Below are 27051 nucleotides of genomic sequence, written 5' to 3'. Positions count from 1 at the left end.
TAGATCAGAGCAGCCATGAAAACAAGTGCTGGCACCACCAGGCACCTAACAGAAATGAGATTAGGCTCTGCCTCACCTTGGGGCTTGACTTTTGTATAGGTAGTTGTTCAGATTGCTTTGATTAATCCAGAATAACTAGCACCAGGGACTATGAATGGGCAAAACCGAATTATAAGAGGCTGAGAATCCCAGTGGTCCATGGAATGCTTGAAAAATGTGCAAAACAGCATTTAAGACTGTAATGAATCTAAGCAGCATTTCTGAAGTGGATTCTTTGGTGGCTTTGCTCATTTAAAAATGAAATTTTCCAATGTCTGCCACACAAACATATGTAAATGTATATACACACACACATACACCCATATGTTATATATTACTAGCATACGAGTTTCATAGCTAAGAAATAAAACTTTTAAAGTCTCCAAACTACTTTTACACTTCGGCACATTCTATTTTAATGTGGTATGCCTGGAATATACAAAAAAGTTACTTTTGGGCTCAGAGCACGGGAAATAAGTTGTAAACTTTCAGGGCAGTGCTCTATCACGGAAATGGAATACACCAGTGATAATGACCCTGCTCTTTCACTGTAGTTTCTAACCTCCTGTCCAAAGTGTGGGGCACATTTGTTTAACTTCCAGAATGTGGTCACAGGATGAGGCATAGTTTTAAATGTCAGATTTTATGCATGTTTATTAAATCCTGGCAGTCTGTTCAATAGGCTTACAGATGTTTTTTGGGCTTATGTATCCCAAAATCACTCACCAAAATATGGAGAACCAACTGACAACAGCTAAGTAGAATGCACAGAGAAGTAGGCCAGAACTGACTTAACAGTGTGGTTTTGGGGGCTGAATAGAGACCAGAGTTGAATCCCTGCCACTCACCAGTTTGTAAGACCTTGGGCGAAATCTCTTAGCCTCTGAGCACCTGTTTCCTTTCTTTTTGGTGAAACATGGATCATAACAGCACCACCTCTATGGGTTGGTGTGAATACCTGAGACACTGAATGTAAAACACTTGGCACAGTTTGCATTTGGGGAGAAAAGGTCCAAAAAATAGCAGTAGTTATTATTTCTTACAAGAACTGGTGACACAAAATGGAAGCCCTCCATGTCAGCTCCATGGGTTAGTGAGGCGAGACAGGGTTTGTATGGTGCATTCCAGGTGTGTGGCATACCATGTGCACCTGGTGCAGCTGAGCACAGGCTGGGCCTTTCAGAGACCACATGATCCTACCTACTGTTTCACAAACATGCCTAAATGCATCTACAAGCAGAGTTTTACTGTACTCAGGCCACATGGACCTCCAAGTGCTTCCTCCAACTACAAAATCTGCCCTTTTAGGGTGACAAGGCTGACATTTATCTTTTAAGTAGCTTGCAAAGAGAGTTTCTGTTATTCCCCCTTTGTGCATTCATGTTAACCTGGAACACTTCTGACAGAGGGGCCACCAGTCCCTGGTATCCCTGACAGTGTCCCGGCCCAAGGGACAGAGGCAGAAGTAGAGTCAGGAGACAGGGCCCGGCAGCATCTCCACGAGTCCCCATGGAGAGATGCAGCAAGGTGTGATGAGAATGCAGGCTCTGGGTTCACTCTGACAGTGTTCAGTGACAGCTCCACCACTATGTACCCCTGTGCAGGTGATGCAGTACCCCTAACCCAAGCCCTGGTTCACCACCTACACCACTGGCTCATGACGGCCTTCCCTTCTGGGGTGCTTGTGAGCACGGCCAGCACACTGCAAGCACCATGCTTGGGCCTGCCTGGCCACAGCAACAGAAAAGCAGCGCTGGGGCCATGGGGCTTTCCCTGACCAGGTGCCCACCCCCTCCCAGGGTCCCTGCACTGGCCTTTTGTAGCTTAGGAAAGCCCTGCCTGCCTGGCCACAGGAACAGCACAGCAGCAAAATCTTTCTTTGCCTTCCCTGCCTCCTCAGCCACTAATTGATCCTATGTGTCTGGGCCCTTACCTGCCACTCTTTGGAGTAGATGTCAGTTTTCCAACCCCTTCCCCTGGATAGGGGAATAAACGCTGGCACAGCACCTGCAGATTACAGACGGCCTTCATGTCTTGATCTCACTCCATCCACACCACAGCCCACGAAGCAGAAGATGCTATTGGTACAGGCTCCATTCCACAGAGGAGACTGAGGTCATGTGCAGGGCAGAGCCAGTTCCCAATCTCAGCCCACCCTTCTCCCTTCCACTTGGCTCTCCCTTCCACTCGTCCACACCAGCACATGGCATCAGAGGCCTTGGAGGAGGGGATGAGACTGGGTGTGGGCTCTACTTGAGTGCATACTGCCTTGGTGTGTGCTCAGGGTTGGAGGGTAAAGGATGTGCTCTTTCCCTACCAAGTTCCCAACAGCTGGGGGTGGCTGCAGTACTTATGGGCTCCAATCCCTTTAGAGATATGGCAGAGGCCACTAATGGCCACATCATCTGAGATGTGGGGAACACAAGATAACACTGACTCTAGGGGCTACCTGGGAGCTAGGGGCCCAGGTGTCCTCCGTGGGTGTTCTGGACTGAGGAGATGGTGCCATAGAAGGGAAAAGCCTGGAGCTACCCCTACTGGAGGGGTGGAGGCAAAGCAAAGAGGATGGGGCCCAGGAGTGGTCAGGGCAGTCATTCTGGCCTCCTCCTCCAAGGGGCTCTCAAAGCAGCACCCCCTTCCAGCTGCCTAGTCCCTGTTGGTCCCTGGTAACTAATGCCATTTTGTAGAAGGCCTGGCCTATCATCCCCATTTTCAGATGAGAAAACTAGTTCAGAGAGATTAATGCCTGCTAAAGCTCACACAACAGAACTAAGACTACAACCTCAGTAAACAGCCTTTCTTTGCCCAGAAATGTTGGCTCCAGGAAGGTTTCCTGCCACTGACAAGCCACAGGGTACCTGTCACCTCTGTATTCAGCTGAAGGCAGAGATCTTGGGTCAACCCACGCACAAGGTGGCTTTGTAACCTTAACCATTCACCATATCCTGTTCTCATTTTGTTTCTGAGATACCAAGCATCAAATCTCCTGGTGGGTGACAAATCCACCACAGCTCCCCTAAACACTCTGACTATGAAGCACCAGTTCTGAAGCAATTACTGGCAAAGATGCTCTGAGGGTTCAGGGATCGTTTCTGTGGGAGAGTTTAAGCTCACTTAGGGTCATCTGGGTATCTGAAGGATCTTCTTTGGAAGAGATGACTGGGCTGCGCAGTGCAAGGTACTGAGGTGGTAGCAGTAGCACGCACAGCTCAGCCCCTGATGACACAACATCAGGAAAGCAACATAACTTCATGAACGTCTTCCCAGGCATTAGGCACTGGGCTGGGCTCAGTGCTCCACACACACAGTTCTCATGCAATCTTCCTAACACCCCTGGGGTAAGTGCTGTTCCAGTCTCTTCGGTATAGGGGAGGAAACTGAGTTCGTGGGCTGCACTGCCTAGAGCCATGGAGCCTGGAGGTGGCAGACCAGGTATGTTTGATTCTGGAACTCAAGCTCTTCACCACCATCTGGTAGCTAGAGGGGGAGACTGGGCCTCAAGGAGGCCATGACTGGGTAGAGGCTGAGCAAAGGCTGAAGGAGCCACAGCCCAGTGCCCCTGCCAGCCCTTACTCCACAGGCCTGGTTCACCAGCTGACAAGAGCTTGATTTCCTTCTGCCTCAGTCCAGAGAACAGCTGGACACCTGGTCAGTGGAGATGGCGGAGGGTGGGCCTCAATGACTGAAAAGGGGGTGTGCATGGGTGTGTCTGGAGGGCTATGACAAATACCACCTTTTCTCCAGAAGTCAGGGGTTGTGCTCCTGCTCTGCACCACCATTCTAGCTCTGAGCCACACACAGGGACCACTAGGAGGTTGCTTAGGGAGTCCCACCATCAGGCCACATCTCCCTGGCAGGCTGGACTTTGGGACCCCTTCCTGACCCATCTCTGCCAGGAGGAGGGGCAAGGCAAACAACTTCCTTAGCCCCAAAACTGTGTACCTGTGTGAAAGAGCGAACATGAAGGCAGGGGAGATGGGCAAAATGGGGACATGGGACGGAGAGAAGAGAGCTGAACTCTTCCAAATGAATCTTAAACCAGTGGACTGGAGGAAGGAGTCTAAAGCCTAGTTCTGGCACCTCCAACAACAGAAGTTATCCAGCCTCCTGAGGCTTCAGCTTCTTTGCCTATAAAATGAGATAATTCCCACTCCCTGATGGGCTGCACAGGGACTAGTGACGTCATGTGTAAGAGCAGCTGGTGCAAGGAAGGCGCTCAACAGCATCACTTTCAACAACACTATTTCCAAGTGGCCTAATATTCCTCATGAATTTGGACTTAGTGTTTAATCTCTCCCGGATCCCTTCTTACCTGGATTTGCTTATTTTTTCCCGAAGTTTCTTGCCAGTGATGCTTACACAAATCTAGGGCTCTAGATCTCCCACACTTTCTCAGACTCTCGGTGTTTTTGGTTTAGGTCTTAAAACTTAGGAAGAAAAGGTATGTAGGAAAAAGCTACCAGAAATGCCTGGGTTTATCTCTAGCTAATGCACAAAAAAGTGTCTGACAATGCAGCCTTTAACTGACTTGGAAGGGTGGCTCTTCACCCTAACAGAAGTGCAGGGATTACAGGTTCCTATCAGTTAGTCCCAGATCCGCCTTGGTGGCCATAGACCAGTACACTGGCAGTTTCCTTTCCCTGGAACAGTTCCTGATTTCCCAAGACCAAAACCACACATATTTGTCAGCAGTCAGAATGCCTTCTGTTTTTGTTCCTACTGGGCAGGGGAAGGTGAAGGGTGAGGAGAGAGAGAGCTGTAGGATAGTCACTTTCTCACTCAGGCAAGAGGAAGCAGCAAGACACCTTCAAGCCAGAATGTCCTCCCAGGCCCCCAGGTTCCTGGTCCTGCTCACTTTACCACCTACCATCTACCCACCTGGCTTTCCAGGTGATGGAGGCAGAGTGTGGCTTAGTGCTAATGGAATGGAACATGCCCCAGGGACCACTGAGCCATGGGGGTTGGGAGAACACTGCAGGCTTACATGGTCATGGGTTGGAGGGGTGTCCCAGGAAGGAAAAGAGAAGCCCAAAGTCACAGAAGTGACAGTAGTAGACATGATCTTGGGTCTGGTGAGTTTGGTGATCAGTCTGGCTTTATCCATGAAGCTACAACATGATGAGTTCAATCATTCTCTAGTCAGGGAACAGAGGATTGTGGAGATATACGTAAGCCCGAAGTCCCTTCCATTGGCAGAGTCATGAAGATTAAAGACATGCAGCAGAAATCCTGAATGATCAATCTGACAGATCAGTCCTAGCCCTCCTCCGAATTTTGGGCAGGAAAAGAGGGACAGATCTCAATGTTGAGGCAGGAGCATCATAAAATGTCCTTAACTAGAGGGAAAATGGGACAAGAAACGTCTGGGACCTGGGACCCACATAAATTCTTTCTTGAGGTTCTGAACAGCCAGTGCTTTTTTGTAAACTGCTCTAAAGCCAGACAACAGGGGCTCAGAAACATCAAGCAAGGACCTCCTTTTCTTATGGGTCCCATGTCATAAACTCTTGACATTTTAATATGGTGGCACTTTATACAATTCATATTTTTAAAAACTGACCTTGTGAAACTCTCCTTGAAAACCTTGGCGGCAAATAGCTACACTAGAAAAATGAGAAGGCCAAGGGAGAATAAGTAATTAAGGATATCCTTGCCGTGGCTGCTTTGTCCCTCTCAAGACTGCTCTGCCTGTGTAAGCTGCAGCATTCTTGCAGCAGTCAGGAAGGTTCAGTGGATCCAGGTCACTGATTAAAAGCAGCATAAAATACCAGTGCTAGGGCAAAGTGCAGGCTAGGTGAGTGGAAAGTCCCTTGGGTTCCACAGGGTACAGAGTAATAGGCCTGTCCATATTTTTCTTACTGCTAAAACTTTGAGGCTTTGAGTGGGTTTATCTGCAGCTACAGGGACCTCTGAGAGGACGGATCTATCAGAGACAATTGCAACTAAATCCGAGCTTCCTCTCTCATGGCATCCTTACCAAGCCGATTAGTGTTTCCAAAAGATGAACTAAACTCACCGTGCTGAAGCCTCATGGACGAAGCCAATCCAATCACCAAACTCGAGACCCAAGACAGCCCCTACTCACTGTTGCCTCTGTGACTTTGGGCCTTGCCTTCCCTTCCTGGAACACTTTCCTCTGAAGCAAGCTTATCCAACCTGCAGCCCAGGACTTTGAATGTAGCCCAACACAAATTCATAAACTTTCTTGAAATGTTATGACATTTTTTTTGGGGGGTAGGGCGATTTTTTTTAAGCTCATTAGCTATCATTAGTGTTAGTTTATTTTATGTGTGGCCCAAAACAATTCTTCTTCCAGTGTGGCCCACGGAAGCCAAAAAACTGGACACCCCTGCTCTGATGCGTTCCCTGACAGTATTAGCCTGCAGTGTTCTCCCAACCCCTATAGTCCAGTGGTCCCTAGGGCATGCTCCATTCCATTAGCACTAAGCCACACTCTGCCTTCATCACTTGGCAAGCCAGGTGGGTAGGTGGTAAGGTGAGCAAGACCAGGAGCACAGGGGCCTGGGAGCAAGGCTTTTAAAGAGCAGCATGTTGCTCTGAGCAACTGCCAAGGGTGGCCCAGCAAGGGTTGCTGTTATAGGCTGAACTGTCTCCTCATGCCCCAAATTATTCACATGCTGAAGCCCTAAGCACCAGTACCACAGACTGTGACTGCATTTGGAGATGAGGCCTGCAGAGGAATGATTAAGTTAAGATGATACCGTTAGGGTGGGCCCTAATCCAATCGACCAGTGTCTGTAAGAAGAGGAGATTGAGAGACATGGAGACACACCAGGGGCATGCAACAGGGGACAGCCACACGAAGAGGCAGTAAGGGGGCAGATATCTGCAAGCCAAGGAGAAGCACCTCGCAGGAAACCAGCCCTGCCAGCACCTGACCTTGCATTTCCAGCCTCCAGAGCTGTGAGAAGGTAAATTTCTGTTATTTAAGCCACCCGGTCTGTGGTATTTTCTATGTCACCCAAGCAAACTAATATAGTCGCTCAAGCCAAGAAAGACAGGCCTTAATAGTGATGTGGAAACCTGGGGCCACTGACATCTCCCAGGAACTCTCTGCAAGGCTCAACACTGACCACTTCCCGAGCGCCAATACTCTTCAAGGCCATCGCAAGCGCTGTTCTCAGGCACCTTCCCTTAGGCAAGGACAGTCAATCCCGCTTCCAGTGTCTCACTTTCCTCATCCTTTGATAAGAAAGCACAGGGGCCAGGCCTGTAATGAGCACTCAGGAAATGGGGGTGACCTCTACTCACTGTTCAGCCACATTTGGGTCAAGAGAATCAGTTTCAGTGGGTGTTTCAGGCAAGGAGGAGCCGGACTCCTGTATCTGGCACAATTCCTCATCTGTGATGATATCAAACACAGCGTCGTCCGGTGGCCTGTAGTCTGTATTTGCTCCTGGGAGGCAGAGGCAGATCAGGAGAGAAGAGACACAACACACTGTTATGCACAGGCTGGGTAAGGGCCCTTGGGAAAGTGAGAGAGTGCAGCTATGCAGAACAAGCTGCTGAGGCACAATTTAATTGGTCACTCAACTGACAGCTATTCTGTCCAGAGTTGAGAGAAATGGTTAGTTGCTGGAACATTCCAAAAAAGTAGAGGAAGGCTTACAGACGAAATGGAATGTACAACCTAAGAGACTTCTCAAAGTCAGGGGCTTAGAGAGGTTTCAACCTCTTGCATATTCTCTGAGGTCCCTTATTTAGAAGGAAAAATCTTCTTAAGAAAGAACCTAACAACAGAAAACACACTTCTATGCCACTAAATCCTTGCTCTGTAAGACACAGGCAGTACTTATTCATGTATTTTTGAAAGCAGGAGTCTGTCTGACCTGCATTTTCCCTTAATCCACTGATGTGTGGGAAAGAACCTCCCAGTGCTCAAGGACCTGCAGCAGGCACTGGGTTTCCAACCAGGGGCCTTGTGTCCGACTGTACAAGCCACTTAGTAGGAAGGCCACTGTAGAAATGTTCCTGTACCAGTCATCCGCCCACAAACACTCTCCAGCATATGTCACGGAAAAATGTGAGAGCAGGTTTGAGGCAAAAATGAAAAAAAACACTGGGTGCGGTGGCTCATGCCTGTAATCCCAGCACTTTGGGAGGCTAGGGTGGGTGGATCACTTGAGGCCAGGAGTTCAATACCAGCCTGGCCAACATGATGAAACCCTGTGTCTAATAAAAATATAAAAATTAGCCAGGTGTGGTGGCGGGCACCTGTAATCCCACCTACTCGGGAAGCTGAGGCACGAGAATCACATGAACCCAGGAGGCAGAGGTTGCAGTGAGCAGAGATCGTACCACTGCACTCCAGCCTGAGAAACAGAGCAAGACTTTGTCTCAAAAATAAATAAATAAATAAATAATAAAAAAAAATTAAAAATGAGCAGACAGGAAATGTCAAAAATCAAAACAAGTGACCGCAGCACTCTGTGGTCACTAATGAGTCAGGGCAAGCCCATGCAAAGTTCCTGGGGTGTTTAGCAAGAAAAATGGTTCATGTGAGCTTAAAGTTCCCACCTGGACCTGCCACATGACCACTAAGGCAGGCTCTGCTTTAGAAGTGAAGTTCTTCTTCTTGTTTCAAGTCTGTGTAATAGAGAGCTTGAGGCATAGGCTGAAAAAAGGGGCCAGGGATTGTTTTTTTTTCCATCAATCCAGCCACACTCCTGAACCTGCCTTGTAAGGCTGGCAGAGGGAAGGGAAAGCAGACAACAGGGATCTAAAATGATGTCCACTGAGAGAAACCAAAGACTTAAATAACTAGAAAGTTGTATCATGTTCGTGGACTGAGTCAATTTTATTAAGATGTCAATTCTCCCCAAACTGAACTAGAGATTCAATGCAATCCCAATTTAAATATCATCAGGATTTTTTGTAGAAATTGACAAACTGATTCTAAAACTTATATAGAAAAATAAAAAACCTAGAATAGCCAATACTTTGATAAAGAACAAAACTGGAGTCACTCTACGTGATGTTAAGATGCTTTATACAACTATAGTCATCATGACAGTTTGGTATTGGTGAAAGAATAGGCACATAGATAAATGGAATAGAATAGAAGTCCAGATGTAAATCTACACATATAAGGTCAATTGCCTACTTTCTCATGGCAGCATCAAAAAAAATAAGGTCGGTTTTTGACAAAGGTGCAAAGAACAGTCTTTCAATCAATGGTGTTGAAATAACTGGATGGCCATACAAAAAGATGAATCTCTATTCATACCTTGCACCATACACAAAGATAACTGAAAATGAATCATAGGCCTAAATGTATAAGCTAAAGCTATAAAACTTCTAAGAGACAACAGAAGAAGGTCTGTGAGTCCTTGGGCTAAGTAAAGCCAGACATGACAACAAAAAGAAAAACATTCACACATAACAGAAAAAACCTGATACATTGGACCTCATTAAAATGATAAACTTCTGCTCTTTGAAGACTTTTTTGATCTTTGAAAGAAAATATAAAAACAAGCTATAGATTGGGAAAAAGTACTTGTAAAATACATATCTGACAAATCACTTGTGTAGAGAATATACAGAGGACTCTCAAAATTCAATACTTAAAAAACATTTTAAAATGGGCAAAAGATTTGAAGAAGGTAAACTAAAGCTGTGCAAAGTACACTCCCCATCCTCATCAGTTCTTTGTACCCAACAACATAATGGGGCCTGCCAACCACTTGGCAATCCACTCAAACAAAAGAGGAATGGACAGTATTTCTAAAGGCTGGCTGGCCTGCATCCAGGCAGAGGCCAAGGAGGAGATCACAGGGACCAGCTGCAGATGGCAATGATGCTCAAGCTGAGACAAGCTGAGACCACTTCTGGCTGTGCCGTCTCAGCTCTGCCTCCCTGTGCTCCACATCCAAAGTCCAGTGCCCTGAAGGGCAGCCCGGGCCTGTCTGTTAGGGTGTGCTCAAAACAGAAGCAGCAAAACCCAAACTCTACTTCCTTCACTGGGCTGAGTGGGAGGACACAAAGGAGATTACATCCTCCTTGGAAATGAAGGAAGAGCGAGCTTCAGGAAGAGACTGAAGGATATGGATGGTTCCAGACACAACTCCTGGCCTTGAATTACTCTGGATGCCAAGGCTGCAGCTCTGGTAGACAGCATTCTCCAAGGCGTGGGGTGTATTTCATGGATGTGCATTAAGAGGTACATAGACTTCAGGTTAAATCACACTGAATCTTATCAGGACAAAGTTATTCCTTTTTCAATTCTCTTTCAATCCTAATATATCAAAATGAAAGTCTCAACTTGGTGGTAATATATTTTAGCACCTCTTTAATACCTAAGTTTAGAAAACACTGAATTCAGCTGATTAGCACTAACTAGCCACAACATGGGGTGGGAGGAAGTGGCACCTAGAGAACATCGTAGGCAGTAGTAGCAGGAGACTGACCTTGGCCTCCTGTGGCCTGGGGCCCAGGTGAGGCTGGTGACAGTGCAGGGCTGGGCTCTCCTTGGCTAGTGCCTGAGCCACTGCTATCAGGGGAGCCAGGGCCTTCACTGAGCTTCTGGAAACAGGCTCGGCAGCAGCGCTCCTTTTTGCCACTGTGCTTGCTCAGGACATAGTTGTTGCAGCAGTAATAACAGAAGATGCGGCCACATATCCTGGGAACAAAACAAGCCCAGGCTGTGAGGATGACACACTATGATCTTGTATGATCTGCTCAGCACCCAAACTGGGCTCTGGATGCCATGTGACTCTCATCAGACCTGGCTCTGCCCTCACGTTAGTATGTGGCCATGAGCTCATTTCATAAGATTCCAACAAAGCCTTGTCAGCTTGGTGAAAGCATGGTTTACTTCCTAAGGTCCTGGGAGGCAGGGAGATAAAGTGTGGCTGAGCCCACCTTCCCTGCCACCAAGTTGTAGGTATGCCTCCCATATCTCAGAAGCTTAGGCTCTAAGAGACCACAGACCTTCACAGCTATGCTGATTATTCTGCACCTGCCCCCAGCCCAGCCCGAGATTCATCTTTATCCATCCTTCTCTGGCCTTTGTGCCCCTGGCACTGCCTATGTCCCTCTAGTGAGGTTTCAGGCCAGCTCTTGCTGGCTTCCAGTAATGCTGCTCCCCTCTGGTCCCTATAGGAATGGTAGAAGAGCTACTCGGAGAGGCTGAGGCAGGAGAATGGCGTGAACCCGGGAGGCGGAGCTTGCAGTGAGCCGAGACTGCGCCACTGCACTCCAGCCTGAGTGAAAGAGCGAGACTCCGTCTCAAAAAAAAAAAAAAAAAAAAAAAAAAAGAACTGCTAGTCTCTGGGTATGCCCCATCCCTGTGGGGCCCCCTAATTCCATCCACATCTCTATATTCTTTCCTTTCAGCGAGCCCTGAGTGTCTTGTTAGGATCCCAACTAATACACCTTCCTCACTTGGTTCCCTTAAAGCCAAAATGCAATGTGCTCTTCCTAAATGGCCATGGTGCCAACACCTATCAGGGTCCTCTTTCGGAGCTGTCTGCTCTGGTCCTTGTTGGTGCCAACCCACAAGCCCCCTGCTGACCTGCAGTGGTGCCGCCGCACCATCCAGCTGAACTCCCGCTTGCAGTCGAGGCAGTGGTTTGCCTCCATGTCTCCGAGCCACCTCTCCTCAGCACTGAGCTTCTGCTGGAATTCCAGGGCATCTGACTTCTGCCAGAGAGCATCCTTGTCCCTGAGACAAAACCACGTTGGAAGAAAAGAAGAGAGAATCCAGGAAAACAATAGGATGATCCTTGCTTCATTTCAAAAGACTGGTATCAAATTTCCTAAGTCATAGAAAGAAAATTCACTTTCACCTTGGAAATATGCCCCAGCCCACGCTAGGTCTCCTCTATCACCACTCAGGCACCTAAATAACAGTGCTGGAGACCACTGGGAGTTTAAGCTAAAACGTGCTGCCATGCCGACTGTGTGCAGTAAGCCCAAGGACCATGAATGTACTTCCCACCCGCATCTTAATGTGCTTGGGGCCCTTTATGTTTCTATGGTTGATCCAAGTAACAATTAATCAGTGGAGAAGATCAAAGATTTCCTAGTGTGAAAATCTGATCAGATGTTAGCCTCCTCTGCCCCTCAGAGAGACGGTAAGGTCACTCCAGGAAGCCAAACTGAAAGAAGTGTGAGGCTTTCCAGAAAGGTCTGGCAGTGTCAGAATGTGCCTGATGCGCTGGAGGGGGGGGATGTGAACAGAGGCTTCCTCAGGGATACTAATGAGCATGTTCAGGCTTGATGGTTTCTGACATGGGAAGTTTAGATCTTTCTCATACGGAGCCCCAGCTGGCATCCTCAGGGCTAATGTGGCTCTAGCAGCACCTCAGCCTCCGGTAATGTGACAGCCGAGCCACTCATGTCCTGAGAGAGACAGGCTCCATCACTGGCCTGGAACTCCCAATCATCCCCAGGTCTTTTGCCTTAAATAAAAAAGCTTGAACATGGGCTTGACTGGCTTTTTCAAGGACACTTGAAATTGTCAGGAAGCAGGAAGACTCATTCTCTGAAGCAGCCTCATTCTCTAGGCTGGTCCACCTACACTTTGGGAATGTGGAATGCTGCCAGGAGCTGGTGTTTTCCATCACACGCCTCAGGTCACAAATACCCTGAGTTCTAACTCTGTATATTGATGATAAGAAGGCAGAGTTTTTAAACTTTCAAATTGCTTATAATTTTAATATCACTGTTTTATAACACTTAATGAACTAGCATATCTAGGCTTTGCTGATCCACGGTGCTGCTAACATCACAAAAACAGGGCTAATCAGATCGTATTGTGCCTCTTGAAGGAAAGACCCCAAACTACGAACCAATTCTATGAAGGCTTCTGGCCAAAATTTTGAACCTGAGTCTAAGCAAGCTGCCAGTAGAATGATGGTTCTCAGCTCTGGCTCACTGGTGTCTGAGTCTCACTCCCAGAAATTCCAATTCGGTTAGTCTGGGTGGGGCCTGGACATGGGCATTTTTAAATTACTTTCCTAGTGATTCTAATATGTAGCCAGGGTTGAGAACCACTGCAATAGTTCTAACTATGGACTCACAGGAAATGCAAGGGATGGATGATCATGTTAAATGACACCATGAGGATGCAATTGGCAAAAGTAGAGAGATGATAGGGAAACCCATTGACTAAAAGGGATGTAAGAGACATAGCAATTGCAATAGATGAATCTAATTTAGATCCTGATTAGAATGACCTGAAAATATTCTAAGGCAATCGGAAAAATTTGAAACTGACTAGACACTTGATGATATTAAGAAATTATACTTCATTTTTTAAGGTGTAATAAGGACACTGTGGTTGTTTAAAATGGAGGGTTCTGGGCCAGGCATGGTGGCTCATGCCTGTAATCCCAGGACTTGGGAGGCTGAGGCAGGCAAATCACTTGAGGCCAGGAATTCAGAACCAGCCTGGCCAACATGGTGAAACCTGTTTCTACTAAAAATATAAAAATTAGCCGGAAGTGGTGGTGCGTGCCTGTAATCCCAGCTACTCGGGTGGCTGAGGCACAAGAATTGCTTGAATCCAGGAGGAAGAGGTTGCAGTGAGCCAAGATCACGCCACTGTACTCAAGCCTGGGCAACAGAGTGAGAATCTGTCTCAAAAAAAAAAAAAAAAATTCAAAAAATAGAAAATAAAAGAGTCCTTACCTTGGAGAGGTACATACTGAAATCTTTATGGATGAAATGATATGTCTGGGATTTGCTTCAAAATAATCTGGGAAGGTGGATAAGCAGGTGGGTCTACAGATGAATCAAGACTGGCCCTGAGCTGAACACTGTTGAAGCTGGGTGACAGGTACCTGGAGGTGTATTACATGATTCCATTTTTGTATATTTGAAAATTTCCATAAGGAAAAGTTAAAATAAGTTTTGAATGACTTGTCAGCATTAAAAAATCAGGACACTTCACATTAAAATCCAGGTTTCCACCTTCTCTCAAGAAGTAAGGTGGTCTGGCAGTTCTGGGCCAAGACATATGGCAGAAGCAGAGCCCAGCTGTGTCCTCAGTTTCTCACAGTCCCCTCCTGATACAAGCTCCCACTTGTATCAGCTGCCTGGTACCTGCAGGCACTGGAGTTTGGGACTCTAGTACTGGGGAAAGTGAGATGGAGAAGGAGAGAGGGGCTCCTGAGACAGGAGCAAGAAAATGGGGAAATTTCTGAAGTATGCTTTCAAGAACAGCTGCATTTCTTTAGAGAAAACCCAAGTGTGGGGAAAACCCCAGCTGCTGGTCTGACTCAGCACTCACCTGAGCAGCTCTATCAGCCGCTCCTCGAGATACTTCTTGGTTCTGTTAAGGTCATCCAGGTCAGCAAGCATCTTCTGGTCATTCCTCTCGCGGTTTTTCACCTCCTGGCAGAGTTTGTTGTAATACTCTTGGATTTTTGTTGTGGCTTTTTCGAGTTCCTTCTGGGTCCTGGGGGAGGAGTGGTAAGTTTTCTTGATTAGCCAGGACTTCCAACTTCCCCAGGGCTCGAGGCTCACCCAAGACTCTAATGAGGGGTGCTACTGCCCTCTGCCATGGGGGAGCCCCTTGGTATCTGCTCACAGCTTATGCAGTCCCCTAGCTTTTGAGACTCTCCTCTCACCCCCACATAAAAAGGGGCATTCTGGGAGGGAGGGCAGGCTGACCCCACGTTGCCAGAAGCACCTTAAGTGAACAGAACTCTGCACCCCTTGGCTCCTGGACAGGGGCTGGGCTTGCAAGAGAAGCCTGATAGGCAAGGCTCATGGGCTGGTGATGGGGAGGATGGGCAGGAGGAGAAAGGAGTCAGGAGAGGCAGGACAGAGGTGTAGCTTCCTGGAGGTGGCCACAGGGAGGAGGGCCTGTCTTCCACACGTCCTTGGGACTCTACACATGGGGCATGGCCCTGGGCCCACAGCAGGCACTCAGTCTTAATCTGCACTGCCAGCTGTTCTACCTGATAGCCCCCCTGAGGCCCAAGGAATTCCGTTTTGGATGCTGCAGGGTGTCTCAGTCTACAGCAGAGGGAGCTGGCTGAATCTCACTGTCTTCCTCACCCCACCCACTCCATTTTTAATGCAGCTATTTCCTAAGGCAGTGGTTTTCCAAGGATGGTCCAGTGGGACATAATAAAAGCTCCATTAAACAAAGGGTTCTGCAGAGAGGCTGATTAATTTACACCTTCCACATCTAGTATAAAGTTGCCAGGAAGTTGTTTACTAGACCCTGTCCACCAAAATGGCCTTATAGGTGCACCCACACGCACAGGTGGCATACGTGTGTGCATGCCCGCACACACACCACACACACACACTGAATAAAATAAGTTGGCAGATAGACTGTGCAGCTTTGAGCAACTGAAACAAATGCTCTGAGATCTTACAAATAACCACTGTTTATCATGTTTTCATGCCACCAACTCAGGCTCTGTTTAAATTGTCATATGAACATGACTTAACTAAGGGCAGCCAGTGCCCTGTAGGATCTGAACACTAGAAGGGTAAGATGAAAAATGTATGTCCAGGTTACCAAATGTCAAAGATATCCTGGATCTCCTACTGAGCCAGAGCCCAGGCCTAGAAGGCAGGTGTTGGGAAGAGGTAATAGATAAATAGAAAAGTTAGAGACTTGGGACAATTTGGTGTGCTTATCTTTGCCGGTGGCACACATGCAATTCGATTCCAGCAACTCCTCCTTCCCTGCTACACCTTCTTAAAATCAGGTCTTCCTCCCTGTTACATCTTTTCTTAATCAAGTGCTGGCTCAACTAGCTGTGTCCCATGACCACATGGTGGACTTAGGCTCACAACTCCACATGGCCCCAAGCCTGAAAATGAGGGGGTCAAGGAGGCCTTGGGGTGGCAGCGTGATCTGCTCTCCACAGATATGGCATCAGAGAGTCTGCACAAAGACAGGCTGATTCTGGTCCTTGGCACACTCATCTTCCTCATCCATAAAATGGGGATAGATGATAACACCTTCCTCATAGGACTGTTAAGAGGATTAAATGGGTAAATGTATGCAAAGTATTCAAAACAGAGTCTGCCACGTTCTCAGCATTATTTAAATACATGCTGCTACTATTACCATTATTATTACGATCTAACTTTTATTTCATTTTAGTTTCTCCAAAGCTTGCAGTTACTGAAGTATGCACTGCCAGAGAGAAGAAAATTGAGTTAGGAGAAAGGTGCTTTAGCCGTGTATAGGTTGTGATGGGCAGGCAGCCAGGTTCTCTGTGGCATGCTTCCAGCACAAGCACTTTCTGAGTTTGTGGCTTTTCTTGCAAAAGGACTCCCTAAACCTAATATCAGTGACTGACTTTCTAAATGACGAGACCAAACACTCCTTCCCTGAAGACTACTGACAGCTGCGTAGGTGGACTGTGACTAACCTTTCTAGGTCTTCACGCAGGGCAGCCCCCTCCTTGTCCTTCCTCAGCATGGCCGCCTGGCACTCTGCAAGATGGTTGCTAGTGCAGCTCAGCTTCTCTCCCATGTCTGCTTGGGTGGCCTGGCACAGGACATCAGGGAGAAGACATTCAGCTTGCAGAAGCCCATGAAACGTACCATAAAGTGGCTGGTGTGCCATCCACCCCATCTGGCTGGGTCACTTCTAAATGGAGGGTTGTTTTCTATTAAGTTCAAGAGGCCATGAACCTCTGCTCTATATTTGTGGGGCCTCAATTGCAACTAGTTGTGGTGGTTGGCAAGTGGCAGGTACCAGAATTCCCAGGGTGACACTGAAGGTAGGGGTGGCAAGGAGCAGGATTCACCTGAACAAGTCACTGCTCTGAAGACTGTAGGTCCAGTGCCACCCCTGCTCCCACCCATTTTAGAATCACTGGCTGGCGATCACCCATAGAGATGGCCAAAGAGGACACTTATTTCCTTTCTGCATTTGGCAGCTCCGGCCAGGTGTCCAGGGAATGAATGGAGGGGGTCAGGGTACAAACTGAGGGTGTCTACAAAGGTGAACTGAGGATGGCTTCAGCTTGGGAATCTGGAGGCATGCAGGGAGTCCTCTTAAATGGTCCAGTCAAAACCACACCAGATGCCCTCTTCCTGACAGGTCTACACCACCATGGCCTACCTTCAGCTTCCCCACAGCTTCCTCAGCAGCCTGCAGCTGCCGGCCTTGCTCCTCAAGCTGGCCCCTGAGGCTCCTGCATTCTTCGCCAGCATTCTAGAGAGGACAAGAAAGGGATCATAAAAGTAGGGTCCTTGCTCTGAGGATCCCTCAGCCCCCTCACCCAAACAGATAAAACCAAGCTACCTTTCTCTAACCGGCTCCTCAATGAGCTTTGGGTTTATTAATAGTGAAACACTTTCAAGCTTACTAAGAAAAGAGACTTAGCCTGGTCCCCAAACTTAGAACTTAATTTCTGCAAGTGAAAAAGTTGGCTATAAGCCACATGGAGTTTCACGGAGTGGGGTGGCACTGGGTGGGGAGGCACATCTGTGGCAGTGCGGTGGAGCTGCCTCAGAGAGGAGGGTTAGGAGCAGCCTGAGAGTGCACAGACCTTGATGCAGACAGACTAGTGGCAAGCCCTGGAAATCAAAGCCCCAGGCCATTCTGCCCTGTCTTCACTCTAAACAGTCCTTAACCCCTCATCTTTGTGCACTATCAAAGGCACATAGTAACTGCTCATCTCATTAACTTGTCTGTCCCAAGGGCCTTGTAAAAACGAAGTGAGCTGGTTCCCTTCCCTGTATCTGCTGTCAGGAGAGCACCTGATGGAGTTGGTTATTCACTAAGAACCCAGAGATAGGACATGAGGCAGCTGTGAACTCATGTCCTATCTCTGGCCCTCTGCAGGGGTTTTAGAGGCCAAGTCAGGGCTCTCACACTCACATGCCCGGCGGGGTTGGGCAAGCACAGAAACCAGTGTAAGGAAAAGTGCAGAGGATGTGTGCCTTCTTTAAAGTGGGCAGACAACCTCAGGTTCCTGCTGACTGCTGCCACAGGGCAGGGGCGGGGTGAGGATGCAGGCTTTCAAAAGCCCTCAAACTGTATTTGTAAACACCCCGCTCTTTCAATGTTGGCTACTAATTTTACAAACTTCTGCGTGGGCTAATCTTGTTTGCAGTGGTCTTGAGTTTAGACTTCTAGGCTAAGGCATCACTCCCAATGTTCTGCGCCTAACTTATTCCTGCAGAGAGAAAGATGTTACTGGGAACTGTGATAGGACAGGGCGACAAGGTGTTTGCCTGTACCCACAGTACATTCTCCAGCCCTCACCTGCCTCATGGCTAAAGGTGCATCCTCCCATGGACCCACCAGGCCTGCCCAGGGAGATCGGTAGAGCCCAAGTGGTTGAAGCTAGGATTACCTTAAGTCTGCTCTGGTAGTCCATGATTTCAGCACTCAGCTGGAACTTCAGGGTGTCGAGCTCCTGGTGTGCAGCCTCTTGGAGGCTCTGGGCCCGCTGCTCGGCCTGGGCGAGCTGGGCCTGCAGGCCAGGCAGTGAGCCAGCTGCTGCCTTGGCCGCCTTCAGCTTCTCCTGCAAGCTCTCCTTCTCTTGCTGCAGCACAGCTACTTGGCGCTCCAGGCTCTCTCGCTCCCTTAAGGCTGCCTCTTTGGCGTCCTGGAGCTCCTGGACAGCACAGGCCAGTGCCTCCTCCACTCGCTCCTTTTCCATGGTCAGTGCGCAAACCTGGATGCCCAGCTCAGCTGTGTCCGTGTTGGCCCGGTGCAGCTGCTCTTGCAGCTCAGCGTGCTCCAGTTGTGCTTCCTCGGAGCTGCATTTGGCATGGGACAGCTCCTCCTGCAGGGCCCGCAGCTCCTCCTCCCTCTGCTGGGCCTCACCGGCCCTCTCCTCCTGCAGTGCCCCTTCACGCTCCGAGCACTGCAGCAGCTCTTGGACATGGGCTCTGTTAAGGGCTTCGTTCTGCTCCTTCAGCTGCTGCACAAGGGTTTTGTGCTCCCTCAGGACGGCCTCAGCCATGCTTAGCTGGCTCTGCACCTTGTCCTGGTCATCCATGGCTGCCCGCATCTTGGCCTGGAGGTCCACCACCTGAGCCTGCAGCCGTTGGGCCTCCCCCTGATGGACTTCCAGCTGCGCCTGAGACAGGGCTAGCTGGGCAGCCAGCTCACAGGCTTCATTGTCAGGGGATGGGCCAACTCCCTGTTGGCCTTTCTCTGCTGTGAGGACCTCAATCAGCTGGGTCTGCTGCTGGCACTGGCTCTCGAGAGCCCTAAGCTCTCTGTGCTGGGCCTCTGCCAGTTGCCGGCACTGCTCCACCTCCTCCCGCAGCTGCCGACACTCGCCCTCCTTGCTCTGTAGAGTGGCCTCCTTCTCTGCCACCTGGGCTTTCATGGCCTCCTTGGCCTTCCTTACAGCCAGCAAGCTCGCCTCCATCTGGTCACCGAAGTGCCGGATGCTGGCCTGCTCGGCCTCCAGGGAGGCCAAGGAGCCCTGGATGGCTGCTTCCCGCTGCTGCAAAGCCTGGTAGTCAGCCTGCAGGGCTTGCAGCTTGCCCTCCAGGAGCTGGTTACGCCCGACCACATTCTGTAGCTCCTTCTCCAGCTCCCTGTTGGCCTGCCGGAGCTCTTCCTCCTGGCTGCCCTCTTGCACCTTGGTATCGTCTAACTGTGCCTCCTGCAGGCCCCTCTGCTCCTTCTCTGGCTTCCCACAGGCCTCTTGCAGACTGGAGTTCACAGGGACCAGGGCCTCATTCTTCTCACCTGCCACTGGCAGTTCTGGGCCAGGCTGCCCAGCAAGCCGCTCGAGCGCACCCACCTTCTGGCTGAGATGGTCTTTGTCCTGGATGAGCTGCTTCTTCTGCTCCTCCAGGTCACTCACATGTTGGCTCACCTGTGCCAGCTGGGTCTCCAGGAACTGCAGCTGCTGGGTCAGAGACCTGACCTCCTGCTCCAGCAGCTCCTTCTCCTCCTGTTGCTGTTTTTTCTCCCGCCTCAACTCTGCTAGCTCCTCCTCCCAGGAGCTCGAGTGGGCCAGCAACTCCTGCAGCCGTCGCCAGAGCTGGTCTGCCTCCTGTCCCTTCCCAGACAACTCCTCCTGGAGTGGGGCCATCTCCTTCACCAGGCGCTCCAGGCTGGCCCGGGCATCCTCTTTCAGCTGCAGCTCCTTGACCAGCTGTTCCAGTTGGGCACTCTGCTGTCTGTTGACCTCTTCGACCTTGGTTCTCTCCTTTTCTAGGGCTTGAAGCTTCTCCCCTAGCTCCTGGATCTCCTGGGCCGCATCGCTGGGAATAGGTTCTTGCTGGCCCTTTGTGTCTGATGCCGTATCTGCCTTCTGCTGATCCATGGCTAGCCAGTCTGGGACGCTGGCTAAATGCTGGTTCTTCTTGCCCAGTGAGTCCCGTGTGGCCTCAAGCTCCTGTGCCAAGGGCTGCAGCATGGACTCCAGCCGCCGCAGGGCTGTGTGGTAGTCCTCCTCCTTCTCTGCTGCTCCTAGCTCCAGGGACTGCAGGCACATCTGCAGCTCCTTCACAGTGTTCTGGGTGGCCTGGGTGACCTCCCACTGCTTCTGGAGCTCAGCCACCAAGCAAGTGAGGCGAACGTTGTCCTCTGCTGCAGTGCGCCCCCTCTCCCTCTCTGTCTGCAGTTGCTCCCCTTGCAGGCTGACAGCTGCCCTCAGCTCCTGGTTCTCTCTGTCCAGCTGCTGCATGCGCTCCTGTAGCTGCTTCTCCCGCACCTCCAACTGGTCCAGCTCTAGTCGCATCTCATCAAAGCCCTCCAATGCCTCGTTGTTTAGGGGGCTGTTCAGGTCAAAGTTGGACACCATCTCTTGAGTCTGGGAAGAAAAACACAAAAGACAAGCGGCTTTAGGATGAAGCTACAGGGCTATTCAGAAAAGCTTTAGAGTTTAATGAGAGCAGAGGTAAAAATACAGGCATTACCTGCCCTAAGGTTAGTCTAAAGAACTATTCAAAAAACTAGAATCCCTTCGCTCAAAGCATCTGCCACAGATTCAGCAGCACATTCCAAAGCCATGAGGCCACCCATGTGAGCTCCACTGAGATACAGACTTGCATTTCCCATCCAGCCTTCTTCAGTCTTATTAACTTAATGGACGTTGTCTCTGAGATAAATTCAGTTATATCGAAGCTGTTGTTCATTCCTTGTGCCATACCCATACCTGCAACTCCTGGCATGATTAAGCCACAAAATAAGGTAAAAGATTCATCTTTTTTCTACTCTTAACGCTCCTTATATTGATCATTTTAATTTTTTTAATTGCTGTTCAGTTTCCACAGAACTATATACAGCTGTGATAAATTCACATTTCTAAAAAAAATTAACAAACTGCCGCTACCTACTAACATTGACTGAGCCCTTGCATATGTCAAGCCTGTAAGTACTTAACATATGCTTAAGAACTGCACACGCACCCCTCATTTATTAGCTAGAATGAGTTTTATTATCCCCATCCTGTGGATGAGAGAGCTGAAGGTTAAGTAATTTCTCCTTGGTCACAGCTGGTAGGTGAGAGTCAGGATTTGAGTCTGTCACTTTTAACCACAGTGCTAAACTGCTTCTTTTAAAATACTTTAAAATCATTTAAAAGAATTTAATTTTAAGAGAGCCTAGATTCTATTTGGTTGAAAAACCCAGACTCCAGGGAATAGCAGCTATAACTGAGTGGTTCTATTGCTCTAGCTGGAACAACGGGTATCTGAGAACATCACCCTTGAGTTGCTAGGGGCAAGGACATACCCTGGTAGAAGCTACAGTAAGATAATTCCCAGCCTTCCTGGCCTTACCTGCAGATAGCTGCTCACCAAACTGCTCATGCTGGAGCTGCGGCTAGGGGGTTTCCACAGGTAAGCAGAAGAGCCAGTGGCCAGCGTCCTCCTGTGGGGCAACAAAACAGACATACCTGTATTCAGAGCAGGAAATCTACACACATGGTGGTCTTGCTGGTCACTAGGCAACCAGGTGGTGGTGGAGGCTGCCTTCCCAGGTAGAATGTAAGGAAGTCAAACCCAACAGATTCCACCAAAGAGCACAGCTACACTGGTCTGTAACAGATGAATTCCATGGCTAGAGTTTTACCATCATGGCTTTCCTCCCACTGCCAAAAAACAATTAAGTGAACATGTATTTCCCAATATTTGGTTTAAATTTTCCTCAAGCTTTTGGTGCCTGCCTCAGTTTGTCTGCCAGTGAGGAACAAGCAGCAGTCAGTTTGGTAAATAAGAGTCACACTGTGCTTGGGGGCTCAGCTGCCCGCTCTGTATGACACAGCAACAGTGTGGCTGGGAGGCCTGCTTCTAGGTCACACAACCAGGCCGGTCAGTGCAGATACAGAACATTTCCCTCATGCAGAAAGTTCCATTGGATGGCATTGCTTTAGAAATACAAAGGCTTGTGTGATAACTCTCGTTTAGCAGGAACACTGGAAACTAAACATATTTTTACTTCATCAGAATCATCTCCTAAATCTAAAATTATTGCGTGTTCAAACTTAGTCTCCAAAACCCAGCAACTGCCCTTCATAGTATCTTCCCTGAAGACAGTCACACATGTACATAAGGAGACAGTGGGGATGCTCTTGGCAGCACTGTAACTGGAAAAACGGAAACCAAACAAACTCTACACTGCTAGGGAAAGAGATACACTGTGGCTTATTCACCCAACAGAATTCTCTACACCATGGTTTGGCATTCTTTTTTTTTTTTGAAAAGGGCCAGATAGTAAATAGTTTGGTCTTGTAGGCTATATGGTCTCTGTCCCTCAACTGGCACTGTTAGCATAAAAGCAGCCATGGACAACAGGTGAATAAATGGGCAAAGCTGTGTTCCACACAGCCCTCTGGGCTGTGGTTTACCAACCCAACTCTACACTTACAGAACTCCATGTACAAACAGATACAAAATCTCAAAAACAAGGCAGAATGAAAAAAGCAGGTTGCAAAGGATAGCTATCACATGATTCGACATGTGTAAAATTTTAAAACATTTACAAAATAAAACTATATATATACACATATATAAAATATTTACAAATACACAAGTAATAATGAAAGCATAACATCTGGGAATGAAATGCATTGATTCAATGATTACTTCTGAAAGGGGAACAAAGGAGAAAGGATGGCAATGGGGTGGGGCTTTACCCGATCTATAATATTTTATTTCTTAAAAAAAGTATCAGACATAACCAAACCTCCCCACAAGAGCCAGCTTGAAGGGGGCTCCCCACTGGGGTAATTGGATAAATGGGATAATTTAAGCTTCAAAATAAATAATGACAGTGACAGAATGCAACCTATTGAATAAAATAAGAATCCATGAGTCAATACTGCTATGAATGAATAAATGGGGAAAAAGAAAAGATCTTCCTTACAATAGAATGCCAACTAATAATGTAAAAGAAATAATGGAGTTAGAAAATCACTCTGGTAATGATGATGGTAATAACTGCTTCAGGCAAGAATGATCAAATGGTATTAAAACTAATACAGGACAGATTTAAGAGAAAAAAGGATAATAATGTAATTTCAACATGTCTTCCCATAAGATATATACTCATTACAAAGGAAGAAATAGTAACTTTTGGAGAAACTTGGCAAGCACCGCCTTACCCAAATGACCAGGGTTAACCTCATTAGTAATGAAACAAATCAACACTGTGTGCCTCCAGATACAGTGTGCTGACAAGGACACAACAGTTAAGGTATTCTTGCCAAAAACACTTAGCCTAAATCCAATAATGAGGAAACATCAGACAAACTCAAATTAAGGAACATCCTACAAAATAACTGGCCTGTATTTTTCAAAAATGTCAATGTTATGAAAGACAAAGACTGAAAAACTATTCAAAATTAAAGTGGACCAGAGAGGCATAGCAATTAATGAATTAACAATTAATATGTGATCTGGGATTGGATCTTAGATTATGAGAGACATTATTGAGATAATTTGTAAAATTTAAATGAGATCTGTAGATTAGATACCAGTATTGTATCAATGCTAATTTTCTGATTTTAATAACTGTACTGAGTTATATAACAGGATGTCCTTGATTTTAGAAAATACATAATTAAGTACTTAAGAGAAAAGAGGATCAAGTCTGTAATGTACTCTCAAAAGGCTTAGGAAATAAATCAACATGTAAATAGAAAAAATGATGAACAATTATAGTAAAATATCGATAACTAGGGAATCAAGGTGAAGGATAGATGAGTACTTTGTACTATTTTTGCAACTTTTCTGTAATTCTGAAATTATTTCAAAATAAAAAAGTTTTAAAAAGAATATCTGGGCCAGGCGTGGTGGCTCACACCTGTAATCCCAGCAGTTTGGAAGGCCAAGATAGGAGGATTGCTTGAGCCCAGGAGTTCAAACCAGCCTGGGAAAGATGGCAAGACTCCGTCCCTACAAAAAATAAAAATAAAAAAAGGACATCTGAATATGGCAAAATTAAATCCTAGTGGTTCGCATGTGACTATCATATTCACCACTTTTCTCCATATGTGAATTATTTCCTAATAAAAAATATGAATGTTAAATTTTAAAAGCCTTATAAACAGAAAGCAAAGCAAAACAAAACAAAGAACACTGGATTTGATTTTAACCCAAGTCAGGTGTCTCAGGCCTGCTGCCCACCAGCTGGGTGACTTTGTCAAGTCCCCTGATCCTCTGAGCCTGTTCCTCACACCTCCTTCCTGGAGCTCATGTAAGGACTCTGGTGGTATGTGAGTGCCACACTGGTGTAAGATATGGCTGGCTTGATGGCCTCAGTAAAGAAAAAAAGAAGAAACAAAAATGCAGCAACCTTTCCTGCAACCCTTATGTGGATGAGCTGTGGCTTTCACTTCCTCTCCTACTGCTTAAGAGCCTTCTGTAATAACTCCATAAGAACAGGCACGGGAAAAAGCCCACTCCTCCCCCAGTGCCCATAACAACAAGTGCCTTAAAAAAATTTTTAAAGCCTTGGCTTTTGCAATACAAATCTCCACTGACTCATGCCCTGGCCAGTTAAGTTGGTTTAAGGTTGGAGCCTTCAGATGTTATTGTTAGTCATGATTCAACAAAGTCTGTAAAAGGAGCTGGAATAAGAGTTGAACAGGTTTGTGTAATTTACTGAACAAGCAAAATTGCTTTGAGTAGACTGGTGGCAATCTTCAAAACTTCAAATGTCTCTTTTCCTGTTTTTTAAACCAAGCAATCCTTCAAAGTACCTGGCAAATGTTGGCCAGGCAGCATCCAAGTCATAGCCCCTCGACGCCAGGTCAAACTGAACCTCAGTCAGCTCATAGAGTTGGCCCACAATGTCCGAGCTCAGCTTTGGCTGCAGAAAGGGGCTTCTTGCATAGTACCAGTCACTGCAGAAAAACAATTATAAGAGTAATAAAGATAAAGAAAGTGTGAATTTAATCAGTCCTCCCACTGTGGCTCTGCCTCATCGAATTCCAACTCAGGTTACTAAATTAAAAGACACAGGCACACAAACAAATTTCATTTTCATGGTAGAAGAACATAACTCTCAAATAAGCTTGCTCTTCTTCAAAGAAATTACTGCAATGATCTGGATGCTTATTCATTTATTATGTATATCATATCTACTTCTCAGAAAGGATATGGGAACCTTAAACATCAATCATTTGCCAAGAAAGGGCAATTGTAGGAGAAAGAAAACTTCTTTTTTGAAAGATTACTTTCTATTCCATTTTCAGAACTCAATATGGGACACTAAACTCACTGCTAATTTCTGTCCAGATACCAATTTAAAAGCCAAGGAACAAACTATTCAGAAATGGTTCAGCACCATAAGACAGGGTCAGAAAAAATAAAATAAATGTTATCTGCATTTTGAGGTAGTGGTTGTTTCATTTCAGGCAAAGTAACAAGAATTTTAAAAAGATGCATCAGAACACAGTTGCTCATGCCTGTAATCCCAACACTTTGGGAAGCTGAGGCAGGAGGATAGCTTGAACCCAGGAGTTCGAGGCCAGAGTGGGCAACATGGCAAGATCCCATCTCTACCAAACAAACCAAGCTGAGCATGGTGGCATGTACCTGTAGTCCCAGCTTCTCAAGAGGCTGAGGCAGGAGGATTGCTTGAACCCAGGAGGTAGAGGCCACAGTGAGCCATGATCGTGCCACTGCACTCCAGCCTGTGTGACAGGTTAAGACTACCCTAACCCCCTACCCCAACCCCCGCCCAAAATGAAAAAGATGGCTGGGCATAGTGGCTCACATCTGTAATCCTAGCACTTTGGGAGGCCTAGGCAGGCGGTTCATTTGAGCCCAGGAATTTGAGGCCAGGCTGGGCAACATAGTGAGACCCTGTCTATATAAAAAGTAAAAAATTAGCCAGACACAGTGGTAAATGCCTATCCAGCTACTCAAAGGCTGAGGTAAGAAGATCACTTGAGCCCAGCAGCTTGAGGTTACAGTGTGCTGCACGCCCGCATGGGCAAAAATGTGGGACATTATTGTCTGTGAACTGTGATTAAGTCAAGCTGTTGATGACGATCTTCACCAAACATCTAAAACAAAATAACCTTCAAATCAAATATGCAAACTTCTTCAGCTCACATCAATTCACAAGGCCTGTCACATGCATGAGAAATACGAGTACATCTCTATGCAAATCAATCTTTAAGGTGACATAAGGTTTAAGGAAACTAAAGGTTTTCCCTTTGTAGTTTTTTTAGATTCAAAAACTTTTGAATACTCCAAAAGGAAAGGGGCCAGTCAAGAGATGCTGGAAAACACAAAGAGGTTTAGTTGACTGGTACCTGATTTGCAGCTTCTAAGCTGACACCCATTCTCCCCTTTATAGACTCAATCCCTGCCTCTCTCCTCCCTTCTCTCTTCCCTTTTGAGGCTTCGGCACTACCCGCACAAAGGCTGACTGCACACCTGACCTGAGCTCTGCAGTGGCTCCCAGTCCTGGCTGCCCACCACAGTCTCCAGTGTGTTCACTCAGTATGCCAGGTGAGGACCCAGGCTCAGTAGTGTTAAAAACCCCACAGGTGATTCTGCTGAGAGGCCAAGGCTGTAACCTGTCTGTCCAGTAGTGCTGGCAGCAAGGACATGCCATCCACCGGGGAAAATGCCTGGTAT

The 27051-nt window shown here is 47.4% G+C and overlaps 1 protein-coding gene across 13 annotated transcripts in view; it reads right to left on the bottom strand.

Moving 5' to 3' along the window:
* Positions 1-27051, bottom strand: part of LOC129483098 (leucine zipper transcription factor-like protein 1) — a 204365-nt gene that overhangs the window by 156287 nt on the left and 21027 nt on the right. For 11 of the 13 annotated variants that reach the window (XR_010113929.1, XR_010113933.1, XM_063610782.1 and 8 more), the window contains 9 exons: positions 25161-25304; positions 21739-21829; positions 18342-20768; positions 17102-17194; positions 16404-16522; positions 14294-14461; positions 11573-11722; positions 10467-10678; positions 7312-7456 (listed from right to left, as the gene is read on the bottom strand). Coding sequence is in view for 11 of the 13 variants with exons in the window: in XM_063610782.1 (XP_063466852.1) it covers positions 7312-7456; positions 10467-10678; positions 11573-11722; positions 14294-14461; positions 16404-16522; positions 17102-17194; positions 18342-20768; positions 21739-21829; positions 25161-25304 (3549 nt within the window). In the remaining 2 variants the exon portion in view is untranslated. The remainder of the gene's footprint in view (positions 1-7311; positions 7457-10466; positions 10679-11572; positions 11723-14293; positions 14462-16403; positions 16523-17101; positions 17195-18341; positions 20769-21738; positions 21830-25160; positions 25305-27051) is intronic. The other 2 variants (XM_055279948.2, XM_055279973.2) reach the window with 2 other exon arrangements.

Source organism: Symphalangus syndactylus, chromosome 1 (genome assembly GCF_028878055.3).
Source record: "Symphalangus syndactylus isolate Jambi chromosome 1, NHGRI_mSymSyn1-v2.1_pri, whole genome shotgun sequence".
Classification (NCBI taxonomy): Eukaryota; Metazoa; Chordata; class Mammalia; order Primates; family Hylobatidae; genus Symphalangus; species Symphalangus syndactylus.
Note: the sequence above shows the minus strand (reverse complement) of the source record. Positions and strands in the feature narration are given on the sequence as shown.